This window comes from Lichenostomus cassidix, chromosome 2 (genome assembly GCF_008360975.1).
Source record: "Lichenostomus cassidix isolate B80296 chromosome 2, HeHo_3.0, whole genome shotgun sequence".
Taxonomy (NCBI): Eukaryota; Metazoa; Chordata; class Aves; order Passeriformes; family Meliphagidae; genus Lichenostomus; species Lichenostomus cassidix.
The window spans coordinates 132459097-132469449 of NC_139482.1; the positions used below are offsets into that span (position 1 = coordinate 132459097).

The 10353-nt window shown below is 39.4% G+C and overlaps 1 protein-coding gene across 2 annotated transcripts in view; it reads right to left on the bottom strand.

Annotated features, from left to right (window-relative positions):
* DPYS (dihydropyrimidinase) overlaps window positions 1–9717 on the bottom strand; it is a 29965-nt gene extending 20248 nt beyond the window's left edge. The window contains exons 1-4 of one of the 2 annotated variants that reach the window (XM_085053390.1): window positions 9251–9717; window positions 6627–6785; window positions 4216–4395; window positions 3193–3382 (exon numbers count right to left, since the gene is read on the bottom strand). In XM_085053390.1, coding sequence (XP_084909516.1) covers window positions 3193–3382; window positions 4216–4395; window positions 6627–6785; window positions 9251–9520 — 799 coding nt within the window. In that variant the 5' untranslated portion in view covers window positions 9521–9717. The remainder of the gene's footprint in view (window positions 1–3192; window positions 3383–4215; window positions 4396–6626; window positions 6786–9250) is intronic. The other variant, XM_085053389.1, reaches the window with a different exon arrangement.
* Window positions 9718–10353: the final 636 nt, after the last annotated feature.

Consider the following 10353-nt stretch of genomic DNA (forward strand, 5'->3'; position numbering starts at 1 on the left):
AGCCTTGCTCTCTCCATGGGCATTTCTGGTGGCAGAAATGGGTGACAGGGCCACATTAATTTTCCCCAGGAAGTTCACACCAGGTAATCCTGATAAAGAGAAGGAGCTGCAGTGCCTGACACCAGAACTCTACAGCCTCTTATTCTCATTGGAGGGAAGATTTTATACAATAGCAGGAAGAGAATCCCTTTTGTCTTCCCACTTAAGGGAATGAGACTGCCATGCACACAAATATGTCAGACTGCTCTTCTGTAGAAGAATACAGTTCCTCTACCTATTCTATTAAGATTTAAGGTCATGTTTTGCACAGGGATGAGGAAACAGCCCACTGAGACAAGCAAGGACAGAGAGGTGATATCTGTGACCCTCTCAGTGGAGAACTGATGAACCATTGCTCTTCCCAACAGGCTGGGAGGGTCCCCAAAAAAACAGGATGGGGGCAGGAGTTAGTCTGTCCGTCTCTGACATAGTCACAATGTGGAATTTTGAATTCCCCATTGAATGTTCAGAAGCTACTACTGATGCACATGAAAAATGTGCTTCTGTAATCTGGAGGTTTCCTTCCTTGAGTGGTGTTGCTGGAGATTAAAGCAGACATAGGTGATGAACTCTGGCATGGAAAAGAGAAGGAAAAATTTTCACTCATCTGATTCTCTTAAAGTTTGCTTAATCTAGATAAGAACTGCTACTCCTTTACAGTGTGTATGACCGATTTTAGCCTGTAAGGTCTCAGCCATAGCTCACTGAAGACAACAGAATTATGCCAACTGTCTTAAACAAGCTCCATCAGGCCTTCAGTCTCTAATATGTAGTTTTCACCTTGTATAGCTAAATGAGGGACAGGGAAGAATTGGGCTACAATCTACATTTTTTACTAGGAAAATCACTATACCATAGAATTTGAAAAGCAATGCTTCAATTCTGATATCACACTGTCAACCAGAAAATAGATTTCACTCACTGAAGATCAGTTTTTTCCCTCCTGAGGTCAGTGATGGAATTGGAAGGGATATCAATCTTCCTCTGAGATGGGCAGGGATGAATATGCTCACACACTTTTTATTTCATGCTAAGTGCTTGGAAAGGAACTTGACAAATTTCACAATTGTGAATAGCAGAAAACCAGCATCAAAACATGCAGAAATCATCTTGAAAAGATTATTAAACTGTATTAGAGGGAATATTTCAAATGCTTGAGAGAATGCCAGTATTAAGGATTGACAAAACTTTCACATTAGAGTGGTGTTTAACCTGTCCAAGTTGAATGTCTTTCACTGGAATAGTTGAGTTTCATTTATGCAATTCCTATAACACTTGGAGAATTTATTTTTCAATTTTATTTTTTGTTTGTTTGGGGGGTTTTTTGTTTGTTTGTTTTTGTTTGTTTGTTTTGGTTTGTTTTTTTTTTGTCTGGAAATCCTTGCTTTTTATTACCACTCTTCACTGAAAAATGGAAAATAACTTCTACTGTAACCAACAGTAATGAATTTCCAATTACCAAAATTTATACAGATCAGTCTCATTAAAAACTACAATTCTTGTAACTACCTTGGTGGTACTCTAGTTATCTTTTGAAATTTCTTAATCAATCTTAGATTTCTATTTTCTAAACAGTATACTTCTATGCAGATAGATATGAATTATGAAGAGACATTATATGTTGCTGTGCACAAAGGCAAGTATTGATGAATCTGACTGCGTCAGCCCAGGAAGCTATAAAATACAATTCGCACCACAATGTTCATAAATTTGCTCAGTTTTTTCTTTGTACAGATTGGAAAAGCATACATCTATCCTCAGTACTCAAACTGGCACTGCAGACCATTCTTACAACACATGCCTGACCAATGTTTTACATTATTTACAGTCAGCATAAAATTCTTTATTTGAACAGTGTATTATAAAACACTGCCTTAGCTCTTTTATGTTCACAGCCAGTGTTTCATCTTTTATCTGGGTATTTCAACTGTTGTTATAGCTCCTTGTAATTAATGTTCACACCACACCTGTGAATGTACTAATACCAGTGCCCTGATGGATATAATCCACATTTCTGGCAGCACTGGCATCTAGTGGAGGAATCCAATATAGCACAGTACAACAAGATGTGCTATTAAAATATATTCTGGTAAATTCTTTTATAAACTTGAAAAAATTCTTTTATAAACTTGAATAATTGCTAAATCTCACTAGAGGTCACAGTCATACACATTGGGCATAAACATATTCATCTATATTAGCACAATGACATCACACTGCTTTGATTTATCAAGATCTCATACTCTATGCTTTAGTATTAATAATCTATGCCCCCTGTGTAGGCATTATCCAAAGACAAGAAATAGGGAAACTGAGGTCTGTATGAAATTCATATCAAGTCAGGTGAAAAAAAGTTTTAAATGCAAAAGATGTAAAAAAGATCATGAGGACAGATAGTTTTAGGTCCTTCAAATCATGGGCTCCAGTCCTGCTCCTTTCACCTTGATAATGTCTCCTCAGAGTGCTGTTCCTCCACATGCTGCTCTAGATGAACTTCTAGATGAGGAGATAAAACATCCTGAACACCTACAGCCTTCAGGCTGCTTCTAGTCTGCCCAACAGATGGTCAGGAAGGTCAGGCCCCCTTCACTGACCAGTTATTCATGAATACTGCAGTGCAAACCTGAGCAACCCTGCACTGGTGGGAATCAAGGCTTTCAGACACTGTCGTCTTCACCATGAATTTTAAGTGCCAAACAGGAGAATAGGAGTTGTGGTCACATCATGGTGCTGTCTGCAAAAATATGGCAAGGCCTCTGTTGTAGAATTTCTCATCAAGATATCTGGTAAAGTCTTGCAGACTAACTCAAGGGAAGGGAATAGCAGAATATTTATTATCTCAATCTGGTCACATTATTTTTAATGCAATAATGCTGTCCTAGCTATCACTTTGGCCTTGGAGGTATAACACAAAGAGAAAAAAAGATTGCTCTGGGGAGAAGGGGAAGTCTCAATTCTGGTTGCTGTTCTACACTGCTCCCCTTGGGTGCAATAACACACACAGACACAGTTTAGACCTCCTACTCCAAGAAATTCACCCATGTTCTCAGGCTTATGACACCCCTGACAAGCAGGACACTAATGCTGTGTTTGCTTTTCCATGACCTTTCCCCCAGTGCCATTGTCCAAGCATAAAAGAATTAGGACTTTTACCTTCTCTTCGTGCATTACTTATCACCTTTGCTGAAGATTTACTCATTACATGGACTATGTAAAGGGGGCAGTTCACAGCATTTGCTATGGTAATTGCTCTTTGTGTAGCTTCAGCTTCCACTTCTTCGGGACGACACAACTCATGACCCTCAGGGCCAGTTACTCCCATTGCCAGCATCTTCTTTGCACCCTGAACACCACACAAAAGCATGTAAGAATCAGTTAAAGTGCAGCCATGCTGTCATGAGTATACTGTCAAATGGATTCTGAACCAGCCGTTGCAGCCAGTTCAAGAAAAAAAATAACTAGGTAGTTGTGATTTTTTTCCCCCCCAACATTTGTTACTGCAGTTTTATCTGAAATCCAATATATCTCTCAACAAATTCAGGTCTCAGAATACAAAAGCAAATTCAAAGAACACACTCCACTGGCTTGCAGGATTAAATCACTGCTCTTGAAAACCCTACTCCTCTCTTAAGATGTACTCTTAAATAGCACAGCCAGTAACTGCAATGATGCTACTAAACCTCATTGGAAAGGAAAAAAAAGAAAAAATCCTTACTAAGCACAAAGATGAATATCCAGTGCCTCTGAAAACTCCAAGGTTTTAAGAGGCAAAAGGTTTTGTCCCTTCTCTGTTCCAGGAACTTAAGATTTGCTGATTTGAGGTTATTTAGCAGTGAATTAATTTCTGTTATGGGACCTGGGACAAAGTCACAGCACTGTTGACTGGAATAGTTGAGGAAACTACTCTATTACAGCCACTTAAATTATAAATGGTGTCAAGTATAACCAGCATAGTTATACCCTCAGGGTCTCCACACAGCACTAAGGTGGGAATAGCAAGTGTGAGGTGAGGCTAATTATATACAGAGAGATGCTGAGATTTTGTCCCCAGTCAGTCCCCAGAAAAAGCTTTCTTCTGGATTTGCTCCTGTTACATGAGCTAACTATGTTTGGAGAGACCTATGGTTAGGACCATATATATTCCTGACTTGGTTGGACAAAATGTCAAATGTGCACCTGGGCAATTAGTTCCCCATTCTCCGCATGGACTTGAGCAACTGCCCCAAGCTCCTTACAGCAGGAAAAGGCTTCATATAGCTCCTCATCATTGACCATGTACACATCTTTATAGGCCATAAACATCTTGAAGGAGTTGACACCTTTTTTTAGAACAAGACTTTCCATTTCTTTCTTCACCTGAAAAACACAATAATTATATTTTACATGTTAATAATTTTGTATAAAGAAATTGTAAGTATGAAGGGTGAGCCTTTACTCACCCATCAAACATATGTTCAGTACAAATAGCCCAAGTCCCATATTTAAAGACTGACTTAGACAATTATTCTTGTATCAAATTGATTCTCAAAGTATATGAAAGAGTAGCACTGCAGTGCAAATATTGGAACACAAGCTAATTGCAAGAAGGGAATGCTTTTTACAAAAGGTAATGAAGCAGAATTTTATTTCAAATAAACCTCCTGGTGTTGAAAACACCCTTCTAATATTGCAGTCAATGTATCCAACTCACACAACATGGTCATTTATGCAAAACTGATATTCAAAATTGGACTGCAACAGGCTGCAGCTTCAGACAAATAACAGTGACAGAAAAGTTTTAATCTTTTAGAGCTTTGTCCTGACTCTACACAACACACAGAGCCTTTTGAAACATTTTGTTGTCAAACAAAACAGCTCCAATATGCTAAGTGGAAGCCTGCTTTGTTTTTGTTTGTTTGTTTTTGTGGGTTTCATTTTGTCTTGTTTTTTGTGTGTGTGTTTTCTCGGTTGGTTGGTTTGGGGTTTTTTTGTATTATTTTGGGGTGGTTTTTTTTATTTTTTTATTCACGGCTTGGTAGGATTCCCTGCTTCTGCCAGAGCCTATGAAACCCAGCAAAATATTACATCCCAAAGAAAGAAAGACACATATTTTAGCCTGAAGATTTCTTGCACAACTGGTTAGCTAGAATCATATATTACATAACTTTGGCTCTCCCTTCCCAGTAAAATGGTGGTGACAGTAATTGACATGTATCTGTAATGCTATTTCAATTACCATGAGATTAATTACTTTCAAAAAGAAAAATATTATTTTTTCATCTTCTCTCTAATAATTTGGTTGGATCTGCCCAAGAAAGGTAAGATTTATATAAAACTCAAGGACACTTTTTTAAAACTTATCCAGAGGAGGGATGGGAACACATCTTGAATGGGAGTTATCAAATAAATACCTGACAACAGGCCCTGCCCTGGCACAAATATAGAGGTATGTAATTTATCCTCTTCTTCACTGTTTACTATGACTAACAGAAGGCATTGGAAAGAATGCATGCTTTTAATCAATACTTTAAATCCTGAGGAGAGTTAATCAGATGGGCATGAAATATCAGTCTTCTTCACCCAGGCCTTTTACAGTTACAAAATGCCCAACCTTTCTATTTCTTTCAATCTTGGCCTTTAAAAACAGTTAAATTTTTCGTTAATATAAACTAAAACATTTCACTGATTTACACCTCCCTAGTTTATTTGGTTTGTCAGTACAATTCCACTGTTGTCTACTAAGGCTGTTTCAAATGCACATTACTCAAACTTCATTGGAGAATTTATTTCATTACTTTGCCTTAAGTTAGAAGCTGTGGTCAGACTATTTTAGTACCCAGAACACAGAATACCAAAGATGTGTAGTTTGCAGACTGAAGGCTTTGGTGTATATATTTTAGAATTTAAAAATTAGAAGTACTCATATATAAAATAGGAATTTACTTAATATATCTGTGTACTGATGCATAATTCTCCAAGAATCCAAAGTAATTTTGTAAAAGATGAGTCACATTCAGATAGATATCAAGCATCTGAAAAATTAATTTATTCAGTAAAGCTTTCAGGCTATCAGAAAACTTTCACTCAACAAAGATGATTCTCCCATATGTAAATTCAAAAAAGGTTTTATAGATTATTTCACATTCAATTTACTGTTGGCTCCAGTCCTGCTTTACTTAAAGGGGATATTACTGCAGTCACCCAGGAAAAGAAGTCTTCCTTTAGAAATGAAGTCAAGTACCATATTTTTCATGTATACACTTATTTAAAAAAACCAAACAAACCAAAACCACCAAAACTCATCAGGAGCATAAAATATCAAGTGTTCAGGTAAAAAAAGACAAAATTATTGTAAACACCCCTTTCCCCCTCTGGGCTGCCTGGTCTTGGTCTTGCACAACCATTAACTTTGTGCAGTATTATCCAAAGATATAAGCTATCTGCAGACTTGCTTTATTTTTTCAAATACATGTACTCTTAGAAGGGCTATTTCAAATGCTGTTTTTAATCACAAAAACACTAACCAGCAAGCTATATTTAGCATGTGAAGACAGATTCAAAGCAAGTGTGGTACCAATTTATGGAACTGAAAATCAGCTTGTGTCTACCTTGTTGCTCCACCATGTAACTGCCACGTGCAATGAATAATCACAGCAGACTTTAGGGTCTGCCCAGCTTTTCCATGTATCAAAGGCTTCAAGAAGAGAACAACCTTTCTGAGGGATGGCAAAGTCAATGATCATAGTGGTTCCTCCTGCTATAGCAGCCTGAAAAGAAGAAAGTTAATATTCAGCAGTCAGAAAGAATGTAAATTTCCTCCCACCCTCTCCAACTCCCTTACAACAATTGATCTGGATACACTGAAAAGCCAAAAGCCACTGAGGAGCTTCCCTGAGTTAAGTCCAGTCTTGCAAAATGATTGTGGAGATTAATTTCATCTGCTTTGAGAAAAATGTTCTCAAAAAGGTATTCAGGAGAATCCAGGTGACATCCTCAGGCTGAAGGAGAAGCTTTTGCACAAGTACAAAAACTTATCAAAGATTTGGAGATGTGTCTGTAGTGTTCATGCATCAGTGAGTTTCCTTAAATGTGGGGAATGACTGAGAAAGAAGAGCACTAGAAAAACAGTCAACTTGAGAAATGCTTCCTCAGAGTCTATGCAGTGGAAAAAACAAGCCTGTGTTACAGGCAAGTGTTCAGGGCAAAATACAAAACAACAACAACAACAACAACAACAAAACCACACTGAGTTTGAAAACACAGTATGAAAATCCCCAAACTCTTGTCTAACACCAGAAGATTTTAAAAGTGTTTAAAATTGTATTTTTATTAGAAACAGGGTATAATTTAGTAAAACTGTATAGAGGGCTTTAAATAGAATGAGGAATTTACATCCTCCACATAAATATTGTCAAGTAAATAGATAAGCTAAAACCTTACTTTATAGATGTATGATAATCAAAACTTGCTTTTTAACCAATAATTTTCACTCTGCTTTTTGGACAATTGAATGATTACTTTTTTTCCTTTGGAGGAAAAAAGTCACTCAGATGCCAGATCCTTGACTAAAAGAAATTAATCCCATGCAGGAATTCCTTTTGTTGCTGTCTTCCAAATTAGCAAAAGAAATAATTTCTATTGCTCTGAACAACATCCCTTTGCAAAACAGGTACAACCAATTCAGATCAAAATATACACAGTTAGAATTCCTGCTATATCACTCTTTTTCTAAAACAGTCAGTCTCTTCCATTCTTCAGTTCACTTAGAACTCAGAAGCAAAATTTTAAATATGTCAGTATATTTTGCAAAAAGAGAAGTTTGGAGAGTGGCATAAATATTTGTAAATCTCTGATGAAGTGAGCAAAACATTTTCTCCAGGAAAAGTTGTTCAAACTGTCAAATATTTTTCAACAAGACTGATTGACTTATTTGTTAAACAGGATTTAGAGCTAAAGAAAATTTATGGACTTCGAGAAAAAAAGAGTAATGAGTTCCACAACTCCACTCAAAGTCTCTTTTTATCCCCTACATCTCATTTCCTCCCTTCTGTTTGTAAAGAGAGGTGACTTTACTTATTCAACTGAATGGGTAAAGCTTAGCTAATCATTGTAGCATATTTAGCAATAGTTGGAATACAACTCTGTCTCAAAATATTTGTCAGATGATGACCTTCAGTGAATAGGTATGAACACTTTCCACACTTTGACCTGGGTTAAGAATATCCACAATATCTAACTTTCTGACATTTGATCACTAAGCTGGATCTGGAATCTTCTTGTAGGCACTGAAGTGACTACCTGCACATCATGTTTTGTGTATGCAGCCTCTCTTTTGCAGCTTCCCTGTCCTATAAGTGCCTCAGAGTCACTAACAAAACTTAAAAACTTACTTTCTGCTTTTTAGTAAACCCCAGTTCTGCTGTAAGAGGAACAGGGTATAACAATCTCTGTGAAGGTGCTGAGTAGCAGACAAGCCAAGTAGGGCAATGTGATCACTTCTGTGAGCAAAGGATTTCAGTCTGCAAAACTAAGCTCTTAGAAAAGTACCTTGAAAATTTGGGGTATGGAGACTGTATGGAAATGATGCATAACACTGTTAATATGAGTAATTGATACACTTGATATTGTGTAATATGTGTAATATGAGTAATTGATACACTCATATGCAGGGAATATAATGAGATCAGCTAAAAAAGCTGAAAAAACCCCACTGCACATGTAAAACTGGGAGAAATTAGGTACTTTTTGAAAGTGTATTTGAAGAGGACTTTCATTGAGAGACACAGTAAGCACCAAAGTGAATGACAGAAGAAAAGCCTGCATTCCCTCATGCTAACAGAGGAGAAAGATCAGATTACCACAGAAGTGCTCAAAAGGCACTGGAAAATTTAACTTTTGCTTTAGTTAACCTTTGCTCAGAAAAGTAAGAAGCTTGATGTGCATACCAGCGCAGGTTGTAGTCTGCATGCTGACAGCCAGGGTAAATGCCTGCCCCACTTTACTCCCACAGTCACAACAGCTCCTAAAGGAGCCCAAATAACATAGTGGTTGAGGGTGGACCTCTGGGTACCCCAGCTGCTTTATGACAATGTCCCAGTCAAAGGGACAGGAGGAATTGTCCATGCTTGATTCACACTCTATTCTCCCTTTTAGAAGAAATGCTGAATGACCAGCAGACATCCCTCTCTGAGAAAGCCCAGATGCACACACAGCCATGCATCCATGCACCCACCTTGGTTCCAGTATAGAAGTCATCTTTTGACCTGGTGCCCATGAAAGGGAACTCCATGTGTGTGTGAGTGTCGATGCCCCCAGGGATCACCAGCTTGTTGGTTGCATCCAGAACAACAAGTCCAGTCGAGGGCTCTGGGTTTAGGTTTGGCCCTACCTGCTGCACCACTCCATCTTCCACATACACATCAGCCACCACAGAGAGGTCATCATTCACAACTTTGCCCCCTTTGATCAGAAGTCTCTGCTGAGCCTGGTTTTGGGGTGGCATACCAGCAGGTGAAAGTGAGGTCTCAGCTCAGAAAGTTGCTCTTGCCTGAGAGTATTTCACTGCCCCCTCCTCCCAGAGCAGCAGTTATCTCCAAATAGCCCTAAGCACACAACAGACCATGCTCTTTAAACAGACACAGGAGAAACTGCCCCCTGTGCCCCTGGCAGCTCCACCTCCCACCTCCCGTGCGGCACAGTGACACGGATGGCAGCAGTGCTGGCTCTGGGTGCTTTGTGCTCTGGATTGCCTGGACAAAGCAAGCCAAGCTTTCAGGGGTGTTCTCATGGCACTCGCTCCAGCCTGCCCTGTGCACCTGGGGGTTTGCAACTTGCTGAGATGCTTTGAAAATCTGGCTATTTATCACCTTGTGCTGCCCAAAAGCAAACCAAGCTCTTTGCAGCCACATTTGAGGAAATTAAGGGTGACCTGAGCTCTCCAGAGAAGAAGCCAGAGAGCCCAAGGGTGACCTGAGCCTCCTACAGCCCTGTCTGGGGAGCCTCCTACAGCCTGTGAAGAGGGGAAAACCGAGTGCAGTACTCTGGTGGTCCAAGTGTTGCACCTTTCTCAAGAGAGATGGTGGGGTCTGCACTGCTCCCAGGCTGTTTCTCAATGGATTTGGGACACATTGCCCAAAGGAGCCAAACACAGCTCCCCCTGCCCCTGCAATGACCCTGCTTCCACAGCGCTCTGGCCTGAGGGGGAAGCCAGGGTGTGTGCCAACATCCGTGTGAAAATCACATTTCATAGCTGATGCCCTGCTCCACCTGCCCCACAGCCCTGCTGTGCCTGTGCTCCCCACAGCCCCCACAGCCACTGCCAGCCCTAGCCAGAGC